Here is a 26,462-nt window from a genome sequence, read left to right as displayed (position 1 = left end):
CTGTGGCGTTGTAAGGCTGGGGTGTCCTGATTTTTTATGAACAGCCACGAACTTTTCAGACTCTCTTAGTGAGTTACTGCTCAGAGGGAACTCAGTCAGCAGCTCCTCTGGCAGCAGCACAGCGTCTCTCCCTCTCCTCTGTTGCCTTGCACACACAGGAGTTGGTGGCGTCAAGTGATTTTGTCATATACCTTTGGTGATGTAAACCTACATGACGCCCACTTAACATAAAAGTACATATATGTGAATGTGTGATATCGTAGCATAACAGCCTGTCACAGGTTACAGCGTGATGACCCAAAACCCAACTCAGTCATTTAGGATTTTGCTGAAAGAGAAGGAAATTGCCTGTTGATTTATATATATATATATATATATATATATATATATAAGTACACATAAAGATCCCAGGGTATATTTTTTGGATTTGGGAGCTGTTTAAATGTGTAATTTGTGGTATATTTTATTTTGTTGAACTGTTAATATTGTATACGGAATCTGAATCTCACTCTGAGTTACTGTTGTTTATCACAAACTAATGAAATGAGAGATTCTTTTTGTTTAGTTTTTATTGAATATTTGAAGGCAAAATGTTAGGTTGACATGTAAAACTATATTACTTATCTTGTTGCAATAATGTGTTCTTAAATTATTAATGAAAAACATTTTTTTTTAGTAATTTTTCATATCATCAATAATATCGTATCGCAATAATACCCTGACATATCGTGATATTATTTCAAGGCCATATCGCCCACCCCTTGTTGAGATCAAGATATGTAAACAAACTACGACACATGCCCCCAGTGATGTGAGAGATGAAGCCAGTCAGAGTCTAGAACACGTTCTACGACACCACCGTCAACGTCACCGGTAACATCAATGAACTTACTGAGTCTGTGGTGGACTTAATTTATAAAAGAACAGAAGCAACTGAACCCAAAACTACATTTAAATGATTCCACAACCAGAAACCATGGATTACAAGAACCTTTCGGGATGACATAAACACACACTGCAGCCAGTCTGGAAACATGGACCATCACAGGGCAGCAGCCTACTGTACACTGTAAGAAGAGGCGAAAAAGTACTAAAGTGCAATGCACAAGTTAAAGGAGCTGACAGAATCATATTGCAGTGGAATTTTACCTTATATCATTTCATTTGACAAATAAATAAATGATTGATTGATTAAGCTCAGTCATTACCATGTCTTATTTTGCTTGTTTAATACATACTTTGTAAAAATGACAGTTTGTGGTTTTGTGAGGAGTTGTGTTAAAACTATTTCTTGGTGACCAGCGGCTGGGCACAGTGATTTCCTGGAGTCTCCTGGTCACAACAAGTCATTGCAACAGGCCAAAATATAAGCCAAGTTTCCATCCAAATTGAGCACAAATTTTAGACTAAAAATCAAAATGAATGCAATTTTCCATCCACCACTGGTGTGCAAACATTAAAAGTTAGTTCATCATGATAAACACTTTGTGGAGCTAATTCTCCAGTCAGGTGCCATTAAACCGTCGCAAGAGAAAAGGGCACCACGAGATGACGTAGTTATAGTATAGTATAAGAGCACCAGTCAAACCTCAAATGGTCAAAAACAAAGGCAACATTATCATGGTGAGATGGCTGAAGATGAGTTCACCAGAATTCAGCAACTGTGTTATGCAACAGTGTTACATGTTGCAAAAGCACAATCACTCATTTGTACATCTTTTAAGGAACTAGCTGCGATTTGACATTCAGGGTCACAGTGATGAGGACAAATTTCATATGACTTATCAGGAAAATAAGCCTTCAATGATTTGAAACCAGGTAATAAATCATTCATCATTTCATGCCACCAATTTCCCCCCTAACTTCTCTCTACTTCGGCTGTTAAATGCAATCTTTAAAATGCAGATGCAAAGCACTTTTAGAGACATGCTGTATTCTGTGAGGCTGTTTGTACTCTTCCTGCATCAGTCGCTGGTGGTGAGAGAGCATTTCACAAGGTGAGCTGCATGAAAGACTATTTAAGTCCCACAATGTGTCAAGACAGATTGAACAGCCTCACCATCTTGTCTATTCAATGCAAGGTGGCCAGAAAATTGGACTTCAATGACAACATTGATTACTTTGCAAGCAGAGAGGTTTAGCAGTGGGCAAACTTTAAAGAGGGGAGTGGGGAATATAATTTTTCAGCATTGCCCCAGTTTGTATTAAGTATGTTTTAAGTTTTAGCATAAGTTTGTACCAGATCCTGAATCTAAGAGTCACAATGGACAATTTAATTTTCACCCTTGGCTTCAGACTGTGTTATGAGCTGTGTGTCGAATCACTATTCTAGTTTGGCAGGAAACCTCCACCTGGTGGAACTTTTCTACACGTCACTGGTGTTGGTGTTGTTTACATTATTAACCACATTGTATCTATGCAATCAGTAGATCAGACAGGCCTCTTTGTTGACGGACCAAGGCTGCGTTCAGACTAACATTAACACTGCATCAAAAAACAAAGCACTGTGTTAGCACAGCAGGTGTCCTGATGCAGAGGGCTCTGACAAAACATTGCAGGGTTGTCCAGCATGGCGCAAATATATGCAAGTACACATTTCTTGTGAATCACTTTGTAAGGTTAAAGTTGAAATTCTATTTACTTCACTTTTAGAACTGAGGATACACTGATTGCTGCCATGATAACTGGAATAATACTGTGAAGGTGGCAGCAAAACTTCCACACTATTGCAGTTCCTAAGTTTTTCTTGCAATGCTCTTTTTGCTCTGGATGACCCGATAAGGTGAAGACTCACCAGCCATGGTGTGGTGTCGGATGATGGGGGGGGGTCGTTACACGAGTCATTATATGAGATGGTTTGTTAGTAGCGAGTGAACGACACCAACTGGATAACTATAAAGAACTGGTCTTGTCATCACAAACAGTGGCGGCAGCCACAAGTGGTTTTGCTGATGCTAATGTTATATCAACGGGCTCCTTCCTGCTAGGAGTGCCACTAACGTTAGCTTGCTGCTCCCAGCTCTCATTTAGTGACATAGGATTTGACTTTTAAAGTTCTGTTGTGTCATCTCTGACTCTGCATGTGTTATCTGTGTGTTGCCCTTTTGGAGGCAGACCAGCATTATTGTAATTCACAAGTAATGTAGTTTACATGGGGCCATTATGAAGTGCCCAGAGAAGCTGATATGGAGAGGGAAGAGAAAAGTACTTGCAGATGTGAGAAGTGCTGGTGCATAAGAAAAAGTCTCTGTGCACCTAAGAGTAAAATGTGGAAGTGTTGGTACAGCATACTGGTGAGTGGCAGCCCACTTTGAGCACTGGTGTTGTGCAATAGGTTATGCAAGAGGAAGAGCGGGGTTAAAAGTTAAAGCTGCAATAGTCAATGACTTTATTGCAAAAATTTATCAGTTACTACTCATAGTATAATGTGACAGGTGTCACTCGTAGTGACAAACTAGAGAATTATTATCCATATTGCAGTTCCCCTCAGCTCCAGAGAGCGTTTTAAAGGAGAAGTCTGGTATTTTGCACTTTGAGCCCCATTTCTGGGTTGTTTATGATGAAATAGAGTGGCTATGACCAAAATAGTGATGATTGCTCATTTTTGGAGAATTTGGCTTTCCCCTGCCTGGCTTAACAGTGCTGCCTATGGCTGTGTGTGAATCTGTCCTAAAACCACTCTAAACATTCGTTTTCAAAGCCATGAAACTCACCGAGTGGTCAGTGGTGTTCGTTGATGTTTTGAAATAAAAATTGTAGCAAACTGTGGTTTCCATTCGTGTTTTCACTATTCATCTTGATTGTGGAACTATTTTTTCAGCTGCCTCACAGCCGTGTGTAAACTTCCACTTGATCGTTCGTTTGACCCTAAAGCGTTATACACTCCAGCCCACTTGATGGCGATAATGCTCCTTTATGTGGGTGTTGCCAAATGGCAGGAAACCATTGCAATGTAATGGGACCCAGAGAAGAAGCAGAAGAAGAAGGTTGGCGTTGTGTTCAAAGGCATCGTACTGCGAAGGTTGTTTACAAGCGAGTAATCCATTGTGCAGTTATTTAAACTTATGACAAAACTTTCATTTGTTCTCGTTCTTCCTCCAGGAGCGCACACAGCACTGTCGAGCCGGCACTTTCGCTGAGCTAAAAGACTACAATGACTACAAACTTGTCGTAAACAACCCCCTTTCCGTTTCCAGTGGCGGATTACTTCCAATGGACAATGAGGCTTCTATAGAAAACCAATGGGGTAGACAAAATGTCAAATAAATCATCACGGAAACCACAGTTTGCAACGATTTTTATGTCAGAACGTCAACGAACATCACTGATCACTGGGTGAGTTCCATGGCTTTGAAAACAAACGTTTAGGGTGGTTTTAGGACAGATTCACACATGGCCATAGGCAGCACTGTCAAGCCAGGCAGGGGAAAACCAAATTCTCCGAAAATGAGCAGTCGTCACTATTTTGGTCTTAGCCACTCTATTTCATCATAAACAACCCAGAAATGGGGCTCAAAGTGCAAAATACCAGACCTTTCCTTTAACATCTTTCAGCTGATTGGTTTTGTTGTATGGCCGGGACTTTTCTGTTATAGTTCAATGTTAATGCTTTAATTTCACATGCATCAGACAGCTGCTTTCAACAAACAAGCTCTAAAAACCCACTGTACAAACAGGATACAAAGTTACTAACTAACTGTTGAACATTAGTGGCTTAAGACAATGATTTTTCTCAGGAGCGGTGGAGACCAAAACAGAGCTAAAGGGAGAGTTCATAATTGCCATACATTTACCAGGACGACACAAACAAAACTCCAGATGAATGATAATGTTGCTCTGCATCTGCTCAATGTAGAGATAAGCAACTGTTGAAACACTTTCAGCATATCAACATTTAGGTCAAGTCAATGTTGTGTTTACAGCCTGTTGTGGTGAAAAACAGTAAAAGCTGATTTAAATCCAATTTATTTAAAAAAGAGAAAGCAATGCAATAAGCAAAGGTGGTCTTGGGATGATAACAAAACAGCTAAGCAGAGAAGCTGCCATCATGTTGAATGATTAAAGGAGCAAGCAGCTATTCCTGAGTAGGAAATCATCCTCCTCCAAGCTCTGCCTCAGTGTTATTCAGCTCTCACACTGTATGACTTACTGATTTGAGGTTGGACTCCATCTCTGTGAAGTTCCACTCAGTCAGAGGCAGGCTTAAACTGAAGGGCTACAGAGGGAGAGAGTGATAAACAGGGGTGAGAAAAACATTTATTCATGTAGGTCCATATTAAGAAACAGTTCAACTCATTGGCCGCTGTGTGCTGTATAAGCAGTTATAGATATCACTACCAGTTTGAAATTTCAAATACTGGACACTTCTGATTGTATGTGCAGTTAGTTGCTTCTGGTAAACAATGAACCCTCAAAAATGATGAATGAAGTCATAGGGGACCGTGTTTACTGTAACAACAGTAAAACTATATTAAAAACATGCATTTATGAAATCTCACACAATTCATGCAGTATAATCCAAGTCTCATTTATCCACTGGTATACTAAAACACATGCATACTTACTTCAACATTACTCTTTAAAACTGAATGGAAAGTGACACTTATCTATGCTCTCTTCAGAGCCAGACTCCATTGACAAAAACAGTAATTTTACCTTGCTGAACACAGGAGCTGCTGGTCTACTGCTGCCTCAATCAGCTAGTTTGTTTGTGTTATTTTGTGATTTTGATGTCTTAAATGATTAAGTCAGATTCACTAAAGCCACACAATAACACAAACTAACTAACTGACTGAAGCAGAGCTAGACCAGCAGCTCCTGTGTTCAGCAAGATAAAACTGTTTTTGTCAATGGAGTCTGGCTTTCCTTTCAGTTTTAAACAGGTAGGTGTTTATGAAAATGATTGTGTTTGGAAAGTATTGACCAAACAAGTGGATAAAAGACTGAATGAGAGGAATATACTGCACGAATTGTGAGAGAGTTTGTCAACTTAAATTATGATATAGTTCTGCTGTTGTTAAACGTGGACCCCTATGACTTCAGTTCATCAAGAAATGTTTCTGTTTTTGGATTCTTCGTTAACTGTGGAGGCATGCAAGAAGGATAAAGTTTTCCTCATGAATTCATTGTAACACAGGGTGAGTTTTGGATATACAATTGATAATTAAGGGGGTTAAGTATTCCTTTAAACAAGCTAAAGTGTGTTTCTATATGTGTATATGTATGGTACAGATCTACTGACATCCATAACAGCACTGGTCCCAGCTTCCACAGTACTCTGCTGATGGCTCCTGAGCAGCAGCTGCTGCAGCTCCTCCAGGCTCATATCCACATTCTCCACTGCATCTGAAACCTCCACTCTGTGAGCACACAAACACACATACACATACATTAATACATGATATATAAACACGCACAGGGCCGCTTGCTCACCACTTGCATCAGTTTTGAGTGTGTGCAAACATTTGTGTGTGCATTACATTCTCTATGCGCTTCTCCACCTGTGATCCTATGTGAGCACCTACCGGTCCAGGGCAGGTCTCTTACTCCTCCGCTCCACCATAGAAGCCACAGAGCCCCTCCCCTCCAGGACAGACTGGACCATTGCGACGGGAAGGACAGGAGGTTCTGAGGAGCACACCTCACAGGAGGAGGTCAACGCTACAGCCTCTCCTCCCCCTACACTGCCTCCTTTCCCTCCTCCTCTAACTCCTGGACTCACAGGCTCCTCTTTGATAAGCATCATGCACTTCTCCCTGTTGAAAAGGTCAAACACTGTAAGTCAAAAGCTAACTACCAGAAGCATGAGGTGGATAGAAAACATTAAAACAGAGTCAGTTCTGTTCACTTTGCCATGTTTTATCAGAATCTGTGATCAGTTTGATGCATTGACACCAACTGCCTTGCTACACTTTCTCAGGAGAGACATTTTGAGCCTGTTGTTTCTTAACATTGCCTGTGATACGTTTTATGATTCAATATCCATGTTCTCTTTCACTATATCCCAGAAAAATGGTTGTTAGATGCTGCAAGAGATGCAGAGCTGATGGTAAGTTACTTATTTCATAGGAAATAGAAATGTTATATTGCATCACTCACCTGGTCTCATCAGGCTGCATCTGAAGGGCCATACTGGCCTGAGACATGTCAGTAACATCTGAGATAATTGGTCCTCCTGTCAGCCCACTAGTAGAGCAAGAAGCAGTATCACTGGATGGCTGAGGAGCAAGAGGAGAGAAATGTGAATCATGCTTGCTCTTGGCTGTCGTCTTCTCTGGTAAATACACTCTTTTGCTAACGTTTGCCTCTTTGGATCCACTGTGTTGCTCAGTTTGAGTAACTATATATTTTGTAATGTTACATTACAGATTTATAACAGGCCTATGCCGCCCTACAGAACATGATAAATACCTAATTGGTTGTTGAATGCAGAACTGAAGGACATTTATTTTAACAAATACAAACCATATAACACATAAATGTATTTCTGTGATAAAAGCGCATAACACTTTAAGTAACTACAAAATGGAGCTTGAAACCAAGTCAGACCACAGTGACTGCATTTTAACTGTGCAGTTGCTGCAGTCTGGTTTTGTAGAGATGCAGCGATAACTGTATTGTGGCTTGGTAATATCTGAACTATAACCCACCATTTCACAACTGCACTCTCACAGAGAAACAGGCAACTAGACAGCCAGAGCAAAAGACTTCAGTTAAAGCAAGCTGGTGAGATAGCTGCAAGCTATGTATTGTTTTTCCCTCCCGAGCTCTATCTTTAATTGAAAAATATCAATTTTGATGAACCAGCATCTTGTTGGCGGGGGAGGGTGGGATGGTTGCAATAGCTCCTATTCCTTCAATCAGAAACATGCTAGAGTGATGACACTCATCCTGACATGCTCAGTTAGACAACCCCACCCCTCACCAGGAAGACAGACAACATATGGTCCTGACCTTTTGTATGAATTATTTAAAGCTTACTTTGCTTGAATCACTATTATGGTGACTTCTAAGTGACATGTTTAGCATGTGTCAAGGTTGGTGTGTCTGGCTAGCACATGATGTTCTGTCATGGCTGAAGGGTGGGAACAGTTGCAACAATCCTCAGGCTGAGCTGTTGTTGTTGCAACAATCCCCAGGCCAAGCAGCCATCAAAACAGACACACTACAGTATCTTTCAAATTGCGCAAGTCATTGTGATTACATAAAACATAAAAGGAAAGTTCATCCAAATATATAAAACTGGTAACTGCTCTCTGCTACATTTATACATACATTTATTCATATTGATGCCCTACAAACAAAGACTATGTATAAATGTACAACCTACATTTATATATGCACAAGTCATTGTCAGTTACATAATCATTGGTGTTTATGTAATGACATAATCATGTCATTATTTCACAATGATGTGACCTTAGTGTTGTAACGGTCCATCAGTAAATAGGAAGTCATTATTGTTTAGCATACACTGAGAAAATACTCTGAAAGTAGAAATTGTATTCTGTTTGTTTTCAATATGCCGAGTGTGAGGAGGAGGGTTACTAACAAACATAACTCAATAACTGCCTGAAAATATGAAAAAAAGAAGGCATTACAGCCTTTCTATCTGTTCAGCACTTTGCTGGCTGGCTTCAAATGCACTGCTACTGTGGCATGCTCTCTGCCTTCGTGTTGCACTATGTTTCCCTCGTGTGATTATTAGTGAGTCCTAGTGAATTCACTTCAACCCAAGGCTTTAGTTTGTACAGCCTGTAATTCTGTACACTCATGCAGCACACCCATAGCCCTCCAAATCTGTCACTGACCACTGCTTCCCTCTAGTGGTAATACAACATAACAGCTAGACTGATGGCAGCAGTTAGAAAAGAATTATGTCCAAACAGATAATATATTTACTGTGATGTAGTGGATATGCCATGTTTGAAGAACAGATTAAAACAAATGTCTTGAACTGCTGAATGATATCTTCTGCATTAGGAATGGTGCGTGGTAAATCAACTGATTGATACATTTAAAATCCCAACAAGGCCAAGCACTTAGAAAGGCCGGCCAATAACTTCAAAGTTGATGTTTACTGCATGTGGCTGCCAGCACTATTAGTGCTGAATGTGGAAGGTCAGCAGCACAGTACCTCAGTTATTATAGCTCCCAGCAAAATACATTGCTGACAAAGGCTGCAGAGCACTAATAATTCTACGGGAGATTTATTTTTGGTAAGGATAGATTTACATTTTGCTACTCCAGAAAAGGCCTAAATTAAGATACTTTTTAAATTTAATATGTTTACTGGACTGTAGGGATTATGAAACACAATGGTAAAACACATTACGTAAACTATAGTATCTCACCGACTGGATGTAGAAAGGTTCGTGCATGGACTCCATTGGGTGACTATGGCTGAACTTGGAGGCGGGAGGGCTGGGAGAGCCGTCGTCCAACATCAGAGGCCTGGAGGGAGCATAGGTAGGCATTTGATTAGTTTACTTTCAGCAGTTATTGAAGGTGCTGAATGGTACAAATGTTGGATTTTGTCTAGCGTACGTCACTACTTCAGTACACTGCTGTATATCTCTGCTGTATAGATACAGTCAGTGTCTAGTAGTAGTTAGGGGCGTCATGAGGGTGGAGTCAGTGAGGGGGATAACAGTCCTTCCCCCAGTCTGTAAATCCTTGGAAAGCATGGTTTTGGAATTCATATAGTTATATGAGACACTATTACATTTACTATACAAATGACCAACTAAACTTACAATAATGTCAGCCATTAATGCTATGATGTAATAGACTAGCATGTTTTAGTGAATTCCATGCACATTTCAAGACAGCACAGCCGCACTAATGTTACTCAACACCAATTGAGTTTTGACAATGTGCTATAACATTAAGGATCCTCAAGAACTTGCACATTGCTTGCACAAAACACCCTTCGGTCTTCTCCTTGAGGCTTCCTCAAAAAGTTAACTTAAGTGTCTATGGTCTTCTCCTTGTCTTGGTCTTAAATGTAAGGAATCCTGAAATCATTGCACAAAAGACCTTAGCAACCAAGATAAAAAAAACAACTTAAAGTACCTCTGACTCTATCTTTACTGCAACTTGACTGAGTTTATGGTGATAAATGAAAAAAACTAACACACCCCAAGAGAAGTGTTCTGCAACCGGGAGAACCCAGTGGATACGCTTTTTAATTTCACGCTTCAGATTAGACTGAATTACTTTTCTTCCTACAATGGTTTTCGGTTTTCTGGTATTTCGGGATAAAATTTATTTTGTAGTATGTGCTTTCTATGATTGTATTCCTCCAGTAGTAAAATCATTTCCTCCTCTGACCAATATGATTCACTTGTCACTTTTATTTTGCCATTTTGTGAGATGATAAGAGGCATCACAAGCATGAGTCCAAGCAAACAAACAATCTCTTTCAACGCAATAAATGCATTAACATTTTTTCTTAACAAAGGAAATCTTTTAAGGGATTCTGTGTAACTGTGTAAGTCCCTCAGTGAAAGAGAAATGAAGCCTCAAGTTTCATACTTAAGAAAGCTTAAGGTGTTTTGTGCAACTGGTGCCAGGTCCTTGGAGGCTCACAGCGAAACAGCCCCGAAATCTCCATCGCCAGACCCTTCAGACTCTATCTAAATAAACATCAATTTTAGCGTAGAGCCAGCATATTTTCATGTCTAAGGAAATTAAGGTTTTTTTCAACCAAACCAGAGTAAGTGATTGTTAAAACAGTGAAAAGACAAACCAAGATAGTTTCTGTGAGTTTTATTTTGTTTCTGTCGACTTTGGACGAAGAGTGTTTTACGATGATAAAATTACTGTTTATTTAAATGAAGTCTGGTGGGTTTGATAATAGCATCTTTAGGGCTGTTTCTGCTTAAACAAAAAGGTTTTTACTCTGTAATTAAAAGGTCTATATCTGTAGGGATCTTTTCAATAATGTTGTCAGACATAATCTGAGCCTGTCAGCGGCAAATACAAGCACCTTTAGTGGACGTAAACTGACTTTGGGAGCATGCCCTGAGTTTAGGCCTACACTGCAGCCTGGTCTGGCTTAATTTCAAAAAATGTTGTTCCCTTTAATCACGCTGAGAGTTGAGAGTCACACAGCAACTCTTCAACATGGAAGCAAATTTGTTTTCCCCATGAGGGTTAAAAGATGTGACATTCTCTGGGCATTTCCCTAAATCCCACTGAATCTGTATCACTACTTATACTGAACGTCAGTATCAAATAAATTCAAAGACATTACAAAAGCTCATCAATTACTGTACACAGTATGATGTAAAGCTAATAATGTAAATTCCTCTGGATAATATGATGGATAAGTGACAATGAGTTTGAACACCATTTTTTGGCCACACTAGCAGCATGGCTCTAGTTATGGTAAAATACCTGCAAAACTAATGACACAGCAAATGTTAGCATGCTAACCTGCTGAGCTAAGATGGTGAACATGGTAAACATTATACCTGCTGAATATCAGCGTGTTAACATCGCCATTGTGAACACATTTGCTGCTGATGTTAGCAACAGCAGCCTCACCAGTGTTGCTGTAGACTCTAAAATCTTTGTTTTTTGGTGTGTTTTTGCCTTTATAGAGAGTTCATGCAGAGATGTGACAGGAAATGAGGGGGGAGAGGGAAGGGATGAATGAGTCATGAGCGTGGGTAGATGCTAAACACAGATGGTGGACATTCAGAGAGAGTACGAAAACCAGAGGGCTACACATGGCTCTCATTAAAACATAGGGCAAAATTGCACCTTTGCCAGGTCGCACACTGACCCTGAAATATACATTTCTATAGCACTTTTGTGTTCCAGCATGCCTTTCCTTTCTCATGTCGGCCTTGTTCACACTCAGCGGCAAAGCTGAGCCAGCATTTTACACACACAGGCTGTAGCAGGGTCATGCACTCTGCTCTGCCTTCGCTGTGTGTGAATGTGTGTGTTTGTGTGAGTGTGTGTGTCTGACTGACTGATTCAGCACTTGTCTCCATTCACAGCCCTTGTTGCATTAGATTGTTCAGTTTGTCAGCTGAGCCAGCCCTTCCCTCTGCCCCAGTGTGGCCCTGTTTGTCTCACTTTTGTTGATTGCTCCACTGTGTGTGTGTGTGTGTGTGTGTGTGTGTGTGTTTGCATGCGTGCGTGCGTGCGTGCGTGTGTGCGTGCGTGCGCATGCATGTACTCACAGCTTTCTCTTTAGGCCCACAGTGCTGGGTGTGTTGGACTGCATCTGGCTGAACAGAAACTGAATCAGCTGGCAATGAGAAAAAAAAAGCACAGCATGAATCAGCATCCTCCTCACACACACACACACACACACACACACACATACACACACACACACACGCACAAGCACACACAATTATTTTTCTTCTTGAAACATTAAAGCAGGAAAAGGACTACAAGTTGCATGACCCATAATCCACCCTGTCTTTTCCAAGTGATCTTGTGATATGAAATGAGGGTTTGCCATACACCGAACCACCTTGGGTTCTAACTGTAGATGTCATATGTTGTATGACACGTCTAGGACAATGAGGAATAGAAATGACTTTTAGGGCAGACGCTACAAGTGAATAACTGTTAACTAAAAGATATCACCATGAAACGCCCCCAGCTGATCACTTACATAAGGACAGTTATTATTTGTATTACAAGCTTTCTGAGAATTTTCAATATACAAATGATGCATTAGCTAATTAAATCAGCACTAATTTGTTTACATTTCCAGGACAGAAATCTGAACATTGAACGGAGCCAGGTTCAAAATTATTGTGTAATCTATTCAATTTAATTGAATTTTATTTTATTGACGTATTGAAGTCACATGTTTAAAAAAAATATTCTAATTATAATTCTAATTATAATTTTTTCACCATGTTTTTAGTAATAATATGTTATATGAATCAGGCTAATGATATATGAAAACACCTTCTTTAAAAACCTTTAAAAACCAGAATATGGACAGGAATTAAAATTAAAGTGTATGACAAAAAAACTCATATTGATAAATTAGCCTTTACAAATATGTATTTAAAATTCCATAAATTCTTAGACAAATAAAATAAAATAAACAAGACACTACAAGTGAGTAGGGTAAAACAAAACAAAATAAAACAACAAAAAAAACCTAATAATTATTACCATGAAACTTCCCCAGTTGATAACTTACATCAAGACAATTTCTTTTTTTGCATTACAAATTTTCTGAAATTATATGTTTTAAAGTGCAGATGAAGCATTATCTAATTTAATGAATGCTCTTTGCATAATTTTCCAAAACAGAAATCTGAGCTAAAATAAACACTTAAATGTGAATTTTGGATGTTTTCTTTCCACTGGTCTAAAAGACAATATGTTGTGGAAAAGAAATAGTCCAAAATCTCAAAATTGACCATGCATTAAAATAAATAAATAAATTAAAAAAAAACCCTAATTTCACCTGAAGTGATGACGGAAACTGTCAAATTTTTGTTGCAGGACGATGTGCAGCGTTATCCTTCCTGTTAATACACACTGACCTCATGTAAATTCTAGCATAGGACATTCGGCACAACCTGGGTAAGTCTAATCTGCCATATAAATCAAAATAGCTGTGTGGGTTTGCAGGGACTCGACTCTATAATAGTATCTGATATTTATGGCTTTATCTGATCTTTGCTTTGTTGGTAAAATCAAAGTACCGTAACTAGTGATAATAGCTGGCAAATGTGTATATATGTAGTCTGGTAAAAAGAACAATATTTAAAACAATTGCAGACCTCTGGTTGGTTGCATTAGTTGTAGTAGTGGTAAAAGAAGAAGTGGTAATACTACTGAAATGTACCTCTAGATTATTCCTTTAATGATACCAAGTAGAAGTAGATATACACATAAGTGCTCTGGGCACACTGAAGAAAACATGCACATACATACACCTTAAACTACACAAACAACTGTAAGTGTTCTTCCAGAGTTTCTCACTTGTTTTGACACAGATATGACTCATTGCTCATGGCAGACAAACACATGTAGACTGACCTTGTTCATGACTTTCTGTTGCTGTGTGTGATTCTGTCTCAGTGAGACCACCTCTCTCCACAGCACTTCATTCTGCCTGTAAACAGGACAAGAAAGATGTTGTTTAGAAGTTTTGATTATCTTATTTGATACAATTCTAAAGGCTGATAATCAGAATGTAGCTTGCTTTGCAGACACTCAACATTCTGCACAGGTCAACATATTTCTGTTTCCTAGTGATAAAGCCCTCTGTACAAAAACATATTGAGATCTTTTCTGTCTCATGATTCTGGCCTTGAATTTTAAAAGTCCACGTGCAATGTGTTTCAATAAAAATGTCACCCTCTGGCCTGCCACTGAAGAGAGGGCCCATTAACCCTTAAAGAATACTCCACTGATTTAGCATTGCACTCCTATAGTTTTATGCTCATGATGGACAGTTTTTGTAAAGTATTAAATCCTAGCAGAGCCAAAGATATTACACATATTTCTTGGAAAAAACAAGGCACCTCCATTACCCACAGCCCAACCCCACTACCAACAGTTTGGTCGGAGATTTAGGTGTGTTGTGCCAGTGGAGCTAATGTACGTAGCTTTAAGCTTTTACCTTCAAACAGAGATAAGGAGTGTGCCACAGAGGTCTGGTAGGCTCACTTCTTTGTAACTCCACAAGCCCAGATTTTTTTCATTTTCAACATCTTCAACACCAACCAACACTGACTCAGGTGACATCACCTGAGGCAAGTTATCAAATTCACTGGAACATTTTTAATGCAGGTATCACCCTCTAACCTGACACTGATGAATGTACACATGCAGCCTTATGGAGCTTTCCCGCGCCACTGCTCTTTGATACGTGACTTGCTCTAGCCACTATTTTGAGAAAAAGGGCCCCAAGAGTTGGTAGTATGGTGGCCACAAGGATACATAACAGGGCCCATTTGTTTTCTTAATTGGGAGGTGCATGCTGTACTCCAGGGGCTGTCCCCTGGTGAAAAATACACAGAAAAGCTCTATTTTGTAGCCAGGGAGGTAACAAAAACAAGCACACCCAAAAACATGGTGTAGAAGGACAAGAAAATATTGTTTATGTTGGAAGAACTGTGGTCTGTTTGACAAACAAAATTAGATACAGTTAGCTATGGAATTCCACAATAATATTCATAACTTGGCTTTGATTGTTTTAATTCTTTTGGTCAGTAGACCCTAACAGACTAAAGGAAGATAAATAATTGAGGAATGGACATATTCAGACTGTATGACCACTTCAAAGGGAGGGAATCAACCCTTTTTTTCTTGGTCTGTCTTGTTTACCATGTCAGTAAATCTGAAAGAATTATACTTAAGTGCACATGGTTTCCATAAATTGAACTGAATGTCTGAACTATGGAGAATCTAACCAAACTAATGATGTGTGGCATGTCCATATTGACAAAAGTTGAAACATCTAATGATATATTTGGATTTTAAGAGTCTTTTTAATATTCTGAAAGCCAAGATTTATTTATTTGAAATCATACCGAAACCCACTGTCTCAGACCCTGCCTTGTTAACATTTAGCCTTTCATTTATACTCTCAGAGAGACATCAAGGGAGGGAGAGTGGCACTGAGAGGGACCAGATTGCAGTTGACCAATGTTCGCTGCTAGCCAGTCATCATGCTTTTACAAGCTTTAAATTTGTATTTATTGTTCAAATTTAGTGATAAAAGTTTCATATTCTGAAAGTCAAGACTGTGTTTAGTGACATCAGACAAAACCCCAAAATGACAAAAAATCAATATGTTGACATAAATCCATTTGATAAATAAATGAGCCATTGCGACATCCAACTCATTTTGACCAAGCGCACCACATACATCAACCTCATCCACTTATCCTCTGTAACACAAGACAACAGTATCACTATGGATGGGTTCATCACAAGAGTGTGTGTGGTTTTACTTTTCCTGCCCAGGCTTAGTTGTTACAGTCAGTCAGCACCAGCAGTGCTTTATTGTATCTGTTGGACACCACAATATAGAGGGAAGAAAAGACAGTGTGTGCATATACTGTCCCTATTTGAGTTCTTTTTCTACCTCAAGACAATGCACCCTAAGGTGGTGCACATGTGATCTTGTTGAAAGATTAAAACAAGGACCTAACAGTTATTTTGCTTTTTCCACTGTGTGATGGCCCCACGGTAAAATGACTCAGCTGCTAATCGCACCACCTGGCTAAACTCGGCTACTTGAGAGTAATGTCACAAGCATATTATGCCTGTAGCGCAGTCCCAGGCTGGAATATTGGGAGGGACAGGTTTGTGATTTTAGAATTGTCTGACAGACTCTCTAGGATTCGAATGTGTAGTCCAACCTTCTTAATGTAATGCAATGTGGCTGGGCTCTCAGCATCTGCAGCAGCTCAGTACATTCTTTTTTAAAATATCATATCTGAGCGCATTGTCCACGCCTACATGCATGGCCATACATGTGCTCACATCTGGTCATTCTTTCTAAGAATGTCGTTATTGGTGTGTATGTGTGTGTGTTAGTCAGGTGAGCAGGTGAACATTCTCTCCTCGCATTAGCAAACAATACTGAGCACAAAGCAGCTCCACCACACAATAGACACACAGCAGCTATTTTCAGCAACAATAGCCTCTAGAGAAAAAGTCAGTTCAACCACTGGGTGATTTGTTCCAAGTAAGCAAGAGGAATAATACATTTTGCCAGAAAACAGTTACTCTAAATATTCAGTTAAAACAGTTACTCTAAATAATCCATACACTTTGCTGTGAGTAGTTTCATCTGGGAACTATTTTCTTTCTACCAAACTACACCCATCAACCGTATTAAGCAGAAGGAAATGTGTGCATCTACTCAAGGATGAGAGGCTCATGCTCGGGACAGCCTGTAATGTGAATATTAATGGCCTCCTCCTCTGCTGAGCTGTGACTTTAGCTAGCTCAGTGGTGTGAGGTGAGGTAGCAGTAGATTCATGCTATCTTCTGTACTGTGATACACTGGTTGGATGAAGTTTGGTAAAGAGAATATAGTTCCTACATTAAAGTACTCACAACAATTACTGTGGATTATCTTGAGTAACTAGGTGATGATTTCTGGAAAGAGACATTGCTGTTGAGTTTTTCAAATGTATTGTATTGGCGCTTTGAGTGACCACAAGTCGAGTGCCATCTAATTCCATTACATTCAAAAGAAGGCAGACATCTCTACAGCTGATATCTCCAATAATCGGCAACTCAAACCTGAACAATCTAGACTGCCAAATAGCACTACAAGTAAAATATGCATTTACAGGGGCGGACTGGCCATCTGGAGGTTCTGGAGAATCACAGAACGGCCGGTACTCCAGGACGGCCGGCGGCTGCCACACAGTCATCACCGTTTTTTTTTTTTTTTTTTCCCCTTTTTCTCCCTGATAATCTACTGTTCCACGTCCAGTCCGCTAGGTGGCAGCCTTTAAATTGGATGCCAGCCGGCCCATAGATATCTATGAGCCGGCCGGCCGCCAATCAAACTGAAGAAGAAAGAAGCGCATACGTCACGCAAATCGAGCAGCCATGTGCAGCAGGTGCAGATGGGAGAGACAGCGTGAAAGATAACAATATGGATACTGGTATTAATCCAAAAAAACGGAAAGAAAAGGGTGGGGCTGAGAAGGTGAGGGAAAAAAACAAAGGCAATTAGAGAGTGAAGCCTCGATGAATTATGATAAATCACAGTGTAAAGAGGCTGTAATTATACAGTTTAACTTGATTACTCACTGAGAAATAAACGACACAGTCCAGATGTCTCTCTGCTGAACAATACAATGCAGGTGACTGCCTGAAACACACAACAAGACATGGTATGAGTCTCATACCATGTCTTGTTGTGTTTCAGGCAGTCACCTGCATTGTATACACTCTATCTGCATTGTTGACTGTGTCGTTTATTTCTCAGTGAGTATTCTACACTATGCTCTTAACACAACATCTAGTCAACATCGGTGTTATTGCTATAATTTGGAATGTATTGTATCATGTGTTAAGATTTAAGTATTTTGACACCCGTGTCTGGGGCTGATGAGTTTCCGCGCACCGGTTGTTGTGGGCTGGGCCGAGTCAAAGTACAGGGCTGTTTTTTAGTCCCAGTCCGCCCCTGTGCATTTATGATTTGTGATTAACTTTTTTGCACACACTGCAGACTATACATGGCATATACAATTAATTAAGGAGACACCCAGACACCAACAAGTAATCCTGAATACTACCTGGCCCTCACTTTTCAGTGCGTTATTAAATGGGGAGAATTCAAGTCAACATAATAAAAGCAAAACATTAACAAAAATAATCCAGGTCTGAAAACTAGACTTTAGGTCCCCCTACAAAACAGGGCCTCAAGAAAATGTGATAATGCAGTATCTATTTTAGTCCTTTTTTAAATATTAGCTTTGCTAATTTCTAAACCAACTCAACAGACACAAACTGAATGTGGGGCTTAAGGATCTGGGGCACTGGGGCAGTTGTCCGCTTTGCCTGGAATGCTGAGGACTTGTGAGTTCATGGCACACATGCTGTACTTCGTCTGTACTCACTGTTTCATGTCCTGCATCTGACATTCCATGTTGTCCTGTTGTGTTCTGAGAAGCTGGACTTCATACAGCAGTTTACTGAGGTCCTCCTGACGAACTTTGGTCTCCTCACTTTTCACTATAGATACCTGAATGCACAATAGAGCCTAATTCAATAACTTACTCAAATACAGCACATAAAACCACACATTCATTCTGCTGTGTGTGAGTGTGAGCAGAGAAACTCAGTGGAGTTTTTGGATGGGAATGTCAGTCTGTCCACTTTGGTTTCAGCAACTATAGGATGGATCGCCAACATTTTGTTAAGACAATTATGGTCCCCAGAGGATGAGCCTTACTGACTTAGGTGATCGCCTGACATTTCCTTTAGCGCTACCATGAGGTTGACATTTGTGGTTTTGAGTGCAATATCTCAACAACCAATTTGGTACACTCTTGTCTTCATTTGGCTGAATTGTAATTACTTTGGTGATCCCTTCATTATTTTTGTTTAGCGCCATCACTGGATCCAAATTTTTGAAAACCAAAAGCCTTAAAAACTAATGTTTCCCATTAGCATCAGGTGAAATTTGTGTTTTGTGCTAATTAGCTAACGTCAATAAACAAAACTAAGATTGTGAACATCTTAAACATTATACCTGCTAAACATCAGCATGTTAGCATTGTTATTGTGAGCCTGTTAGCATGCTGATGTTAGCATTTAGCTTAAAGGCAGCAGCTTTTAGACAAGACACCATTACTGTGGTGGCATCTGGCTTAAACCAGCATATAACAATGTTATGTATGTAAGGATTTTACTTTTTAAGTGCCTTTGCCAAGAAATCTGTCCAGGAGATTCTGTAGAGGCAGTTTTATGTTGAAAGTATAGTCATCTAATGCCAATAAAATAAAACTGAAAATGCAATCTACAGACTTTAAACATTTCAAAGAAATTTAGTCTAGCTTTCATAGATGCCTTAAAGTCTTTTCTGTTCTGTGCTGATATCAACAAACTGTGACTTAGAAAGAAGGGAAGGGAAATTCCACAAGTCTTGGCTGCGTAAAATCAATTTTACTCCCATAAATTTCAAATAAATCCATTTGGATTGCCGACAAGGGACTAACCAGACTGTCTGCATGGGGTCAGTGGTGAGCTACTACCCTGTATATCTTTTGCTAGCTTGGTACTCTGTTCCATTTCCTGTCCAAAATTTCACTTTTACAGGTCACATGTTTCTGTCTTTTAAGATGATTTAATTCTCCTATCTACAATGCAATACATCATGGAGTTTGATTATTCAGGCCCTAAGCTAGCAAGTAATTCCAGCTGTGTTTAATTAGCTACTCCACACAGCTCTTTCACATATCTCCACACACTGTGAGGTTGGACAGATGTTGTCGTGTCTAGAGACGATTAACTTCCACATTCACACCACCTTCACATATTTAACTGTAAACATCCCAAACATCAGTGCTTCTAATGTCAGTGTAAATGTGTTCAGTTGCACAATTTCAGCTTAAACATTTCTCCGAGCCAACACAGTCTGTGGAGATTTGTTTAACTGACTTCCTTGTCTTTGAGACATTGTGTATGTGTGCATTTTTGTGTGCCCATACCTTCCTCTTGATGTGCTCAAGCATGTGTTCATGTCCCTGAAGGAAGTATAAATGTTGGAACTCTGTGTCGTCTCTCTCAGGCTTCACCAGACCGCTCTGCTCAATGTTCACCACTTTACGGAAACCATCTACACACATACATACAAGAGCACACACACACACACACACACACACACACACACTAAGTATAAAAAGATAGTGTAATGGAGAGAAGAGAAGAGAAGAGAAGAGAAGAGAAGAGAAGAGAAGAGAAGAGAGTACTCACACATGTTGAGCTGTCGAACAAAGCTCGCCATATTATTGTGTTTGAAGTACTTTGGCAAAACTTCCTTGGCAAAGCGTCCCTGGTCAAACACATGGAAACTTGTCCCAGTCTACAAAGAGAGAAGTCAGGAAAATAGTTAGTTTAGAGCATCTTTGATCAGATCCTATTGAATAAAGGGAATATTTAAGACAGTGCCCCGCAGCCTGTAAATGATGCATGCTATTGAAGTATTTTACTGTTATGTCCATTCTAATGATAGATTTTACTTTACACTCAACATAAAAACTTGACTTGTCTGGTTACTCATTACTATTGCTCAGTGTGCCTCTAAACAAACTTTTAGACGCTAAAACCTCTCATTCAATGATGTATTGTGTAATCATAAGTACTGAACCAGAAAATCAGCCAAACATTAAAGGAATCAGTGTTCATTACCTGTTTTAATTACAGCACAGGGGGGAAAAGTGTGTTGTTTTGAAGTTAAAATCTGTAACTAGTCAGAAGTGGCTGAAATAAGCCTCCCTACAGCAACAGAGGTAGAGGAGCCATTTATGAAACCTGCTGTTTTTTGAAACTGCTTTCGAAAGGCATGGAAGAAGTGCAAGTTCTGCAGAGTGTGGCACCATTGGGACTTTGTTTTATTGATAAAAACATGATGTACTATAGTGCATACAGCACAACACTTAAAGTGAAGTCCTTTGCAGTGATAAGGAATTTGAAATGAATCTCACAAAAAAGTCTGACCCCGCTAAATAGGAGCATAATTACATGCTAATTCTTCCAGCCTCTGCTACATTTTGCATCCCACTGCGCTTGATCATAAAAGTAGCAGAAATAATCTGATTAAACTGCCATACTATAATCACATATCAACTAGGTTACCCTGTATTCCATGTAAACTTTCTCTCCCAAGACATTTGCAATGTTGACTCTCTCTCCTACTTTAAATTCCATCTAAGAAACAAACCTATGTTAGTGGGTGATGCCTATTTGATGAGGATTTTATACCTAGTTATTTTATTGACTTATTATTGTGTATCACTGCTCGTTGATTTTATGATGTCTGGATAGGGTGTTCCTGAGTGTTTTGAAAGGCACCTATAAATAAGACACATTTTTAATCACCATTATTATTAGTATTAGTATAGTTATTAATAATAAATACATCCCAAATATAACATACAACTCATAACCCAAAAACAGTATAAGAGTCAAACAGAAAGGTTTGACTTTAGAACACTTTTTCCTTTTTTTTTCAGATTACAGATTATTCTATATGACAGTGACACAGGGCCATAATCATCTATTTAACATCTATAACAGTCTACATTTATATAGCTGATGTATTACAATCCAGTTTTCCACTTTTTATACATTTGAAAGTAATGAAATAGAGTCAGTACAGTGTTTAAGATTGATTGTACCTACCCACAGCAGTTGAGCAACAGCTTGAAGTATGCCAATGCCACTTGCACAAACCACATGCAGAACTGCAGTGCACCATAACACCATAACACTAGAACCACTAATTATGATAATGACAATTTGTTAAGTTTATTTGAGAGTCTGATTACATTTGCTAATAATTATTTTGGATGATAGTGCTTGGTTTCCTGTCATATTATGGCATTTTTTCTTTATATTTTTTATCAACATATCGAATTGGACATGAAGTGGAGCATATTTGAATAACATATATAACATGTGTTGCCTAGCAGTGACATACAAACCTCACTGTCTATTTGTGGGTACAAAAAGAAAATGTTTTTATTTTTGTGTCAGAAGCATGCAACTTGAGTTTGTCAGTGATAATGTTCAGCACCTGTCACTGGATGATACTCTGTGTTAAATAATGCTACCTTAATGATGAAAGGAGCTTTGTGAGGAGGTAATATGTTTTCCACAGAGCGCAGAATCTATTCATCAGCAGCCAAATTCAGCTCAGTCAGCCAATCAAACACACTCTCTCTCACTGTGAGTGATGAATCATGCTCTATTGCCCAGCGTTACACTCTTACTTAGCAACTGCAGTAGCACTGTTTTCCTCTGAAAAGCAGTATTGTGTGAGCTATTGCAAATATATTACATCAGTAAAAACCCATTTGCACAGCAGGTGTGAAATTTATAAGGTTTAGACAATTCGAGTAGGATGCTGCTGTTACCTTGTGTGTCATAATGCTCACTTGCTTACTAATAGTCTGACAATGCAACAGCTGATGCTGCACACCCTGACTACAGATGTCATGGGACTGCAAAGCATCTGCCTGTGTGTTTGTCTCCCTATGAAGAACAGAGAAGCTGCCCTCCTCCTGTTTGCTGAATCACTGAAGCCTCATCTTTGTGGCACACATCAATCCTGCACAACTCATTCCCTCGGACAAACGGAGATTAACACAGAGAGAGCCACATATGGTGTCTGTTGTCATCTAGACAATGCTAGCAAACCGTACTTAGAAAATTATATTTATATTTATATATTTTTTAAAAGAATTAAACAATGATTAAGTACTTGTTTTAGCTCGCAGAATTACAGATGTAGCTGCCCTTTCTAGGTCAAAGGTCAAAAGTGACATAAGTGTGGTAATCACAATGCACTACTTGAACAAGTGACCCCTCACTTAAATGCAGGCTGACAAACAAAAAGTGTGTTTTATGTATGCATTTTCATGACTTATTACTGTAGAATACTGTCAATGTCACTACAAGATGGTTAATCAACCAATTATATAAGCATTTATAAAACCTCTGAACTCTTCATGAATACACCATGTTGTAAACTGTGAATTTATGTTACACTAATCATTATTATCAATAATAATAATAATAATAATAATACTGATGATAATAATAATAATTAATTTACTGTTGTCTTTTTCCCTGGTCCAGTAATTATCTAAAGACCCCCAAGATTTATCCAGTAATCCCTTGAAGGGGCTGAAAATGACTGGACTAAACTAGTCTAACAATGTAATCCATAATGATATATCATTCACAGGAGTCCTTTTTCTGCAGAAGGAGTACATGACTGTATGTACATTTACTAAGGGCTCTAAATGCATTGGTACTTTTATTTAAGTAAAGGATTTGAGCACTTCTTACACCCCTGTTGTGGCCATCCTCCTCCTACTATGACAACAATTTACCAGACAACCTGCCCAAAAACCACAGGCCAACATTAGCTTTATGAACTGGCTTTTCTGTCACTGATTTATATCATATTGTTTATATTGCTATATTCGTGTTAAGTTATTATAAAAGACAACTAGATCTGCTGGCAAACTCGATTTATCTCTGTAACATGCTAAATGAGCCAGTTGTTAGCAAGCGTAAATAGGTAGGCCTATAGAAGTAGCAGCTCTGTTAGCGAGGCTAAACAAGCGTCCATGAGCTAGGCTAAACAGCTGTGGATGCAGCTAATTAGCATGCTAAACAAGCTTAGTGCAGGAACAAGCCCCTATAGAAATGCTCCTGTTTTGAGATTGTTTAATTGCTAGTTCAATATATATTTCTTTATTTTATATTTGTACAAGTTTGTTATCCCCTTATAGTTTATTTGATATATATGTAGGCCTATGTATTTTCTAATCAGCCTTGTGAATAATGTGTATCATTTGCATCAAAGTTTCATCCTCATGTCAAATGAATATGGCCCTCCAGTGCCTAGCCACAACTTATTTTTGACTTGTGTGATACAGTTGATCATTTTATCTAAACAGGCTTTTCCTTATCACAGGGCAGCATGATGAACACTAGCATTACAGTGTGTTCACTGAGAAAGATGATAATGGTTTAGAGGACAATGTTTTTCAGTTATACTCCTTTTTTGTTGTTGTTGTTGTTATTTTGCTGTTAACTGAAATTACATTCTTTACAGTTACCACAGAATCATGTACAGTATGTACTGAGGATTGACTTACAGCACTCCAGCAGATGAGGTGGTTGGTATCTGGATCCTCCACCAGGGTCCACAGCTTGGTGAGAAAGGCTGGAACATTGCTGGCATAGCTGCCATCTACCCCCATGGCACCCGGAGACTCCTGCATGCTGTCCACTGCTAAGACGGCTCACAACAGGAAACCAAAGGTGTGTATGTGTGAGTAGAAAGTGTATGTGTGTGTGTGTGTGTGTGTGTGTGTGTGTGTTGTGTGTGGGTATGTATGTGCAGACTCCCAGACTAGTCCATGTTTGAGAAATTCCGCTTTAGATGATCCGTTACTGATAATCCCAAGTTTGTCTCAGTCTATTTGATTCCATTTCAGTCGGTCAAACTGTCTCTGTACGTCCTTGCTGAAACAATCTCACCTTGTCTCTGAGTTTCACTTTCTCTTCTCTTGACTTGTTTAATAAATCCTGCTTTACTCTTTGTTGCTCTTGGAGTTTCTTTTTCTCTTTAGCTCTCCTCACTCTGTCCTCCCTGCTACACCAGACAGCCGACTGAATGTCATCACAGATGGTTCATGTCAGCATACACACACACACACACACACACACACGCACACACACACACACACACACACACACACACACACACACACACACACACACACACACACTGCTACCCCCGGCCTCCCGCTGACAATCAAGAGACCGCCCAGTGAAACAATACAGCATGCAGACAAAAGCGTCAATAATACACCACTGTCCAACCATCAAAAGGCTACTGGTTAAACTGAATAGTGCAGTGTTCAGGGTACCTGTATGTCAGGTAGAAAGGGCCCCCTTATTAGTTCTGAGAATTATTATAAATGTCTTGACGCTGTTATGAAGTGAACACACTGCACTGTTTGTGCAGTAAAACTGCAATAACTTATTAACTAACTGATTCAATCAGAAATAGGGATGTTATAGTGCACATTATGATATCTTAATGTGGGGCAGTGTAGAGTCCCAGTAGAGAAGGGACATATTAGGAAATGTAAATTAATGATTATCCAACACTTTAATCAGCGGTGGAAGAAGTATTCGAATCATTTTCAAGTAAAAGTATTAATACCACAGTAGGGAAATACTCAAATTACAAGTAAAAATCCTGCATTCAAATCTTACTTCAGTAACAGTGCAGAAGAATCATCAATATCATTTATCTTAATCAAAATAAATATTAAAAGTACAGGCTTTTGTCCATGACATAATATTTAGCACGGTCTTATAGAAATATGTGAAATGGACACTGAGTCTTAACAACGCATGGTGGTGGGCACAAAATTTCATACTGACAACACAGAACAAAGTATATTAGGATTTTTGTCGTGGTGGGCACGAATTAATGGTGGATGGGTCAAACAAACATAGACTCAACTGGGTGGGTGCTGTTTGTGTGAAACTTGATTTTACATAACTATGCAAAGTACTTAAATCAAATATATGTATTTTTTTTTTTTACTAAAACCACAGGTTTTTTTTTTTTTTTCTAAACTTAACTATTGTTTTGATGGGTCAAACAGACATGGACTTTTATCTAGGAGGCCGCTGTCTGTGTCCCCACTGACCAAGTCAACGTAGCTACACGACTTTACCAATCTATGCCCAATACTTTCGTAATGTACGTAGTTTCTTTTAACCAAAACCACAAATTTTACCTTAAGTTGACTATTTTTTTTGGATGGGTCAAACAAACATGGACTTTCAACAATGAGGATGCTGTTCATGTCCTGTGTGAAACCACAGGTAAACAAAGTAATGTGACTCTACAGACTTTATATAACTATGCAAAGTACTTTTGTCGTGTATATAGCTGTTTTTTTTAACCAAAACCACAATCTTTTCCTAAACTTAACTGTTTTATTCAGATGGGTCAAACAAACATGGTCTTTCAACCAGGAGGCCGCTGTCCGCCACCCCACTGAAACCAAGTCAACATAGCTACATGACTTTATAGACTTTACCTAACTATGCCAATTACTTCTGTCACGTACATAGTCTCTTTTAACTGAAACTGCAGTTTTTTTCAGCAAACTGCAGTTTTAAACTTAACTATTTTTTTGGATGGGTCAAACAAACATGGAATTTTAACCAGG

The 26,462-nt window shown here is 39.1% G+C and overlaps 1 protein-coding gene across 1 annotated transcript in view; it reads right to left on the bottom strand.

The window, feature by feature from the left end:
* The window catches only part of LOC117250518 (heat shock factor protein 4-like), a 29,532-nt gene extending 4,678 nt beyond the window's left edge, over nt 1-24,854 (bottom strand). The window contains exons 1-11 of the mRNA XM_078168235.1: nt 24,363-24,854; nt 20,446-20,554; nt 20,181-20,308; nt 18,588-18,712; nt 14,032-14,107; nt 12,198-12,265; nt 9,354-9,453; nt 7,099-7,217; nt 6,525-6,755; nt 6,242-6,359; nt 5,150-5,215 (exon numbers count right to left, since the gene is read on the bottom strand). Of these exons, the coding sequence (XP_078024361.1) occupies nt 5,150-5,215; nt 6,242-6,359; nt 6,525-6,755; nt 7,099-7,217; nt 9,354-9,453; nt 12,198-12,265; nt 14,032-14,107; nt 18,588-18,712; nt 20,181-20,308; nt 20,446-20,554; nt 24,363-24,488 (1,266 nt within the window). The 5' untranslated portion in view covers nt 24,489-24,854. The remainder of the gene's footprint in view (nt 1-5,149; nt 5,216-6,241; nt 6,360-6,524; nt 6,756-7,098; nt 7,218-9,353; nt 9,454-12,197; nt 12,266-14,031; nt 14,108-18,587; nt 18,713-20,180; nt 20,309-20,445; nt 20,555-24,362) is intronic.
* Nucleotides 24,855-26,462: the final 1,608 nt, after the last annotated feature.

This window comes from Epinephelus lanceolatus, chromosome 5 (assembly GCF_041903045.1).
Source record: "Epinephelus lanceolatus isolate andai-2023 chromosome 5, ASM4190304v1, whole genome shotgun sequence".
Classification (NCBI taxonomy): domain Eukaryota; kingdom Metazoa; phylum Chordata; class Actinopteri; order Perciformes; family Serranidae; genus Epinephelus; species Epinephelus lanceolatus.
This window is presented reverse-complemented; position numbering and strand designations above follow the sequence as displayed.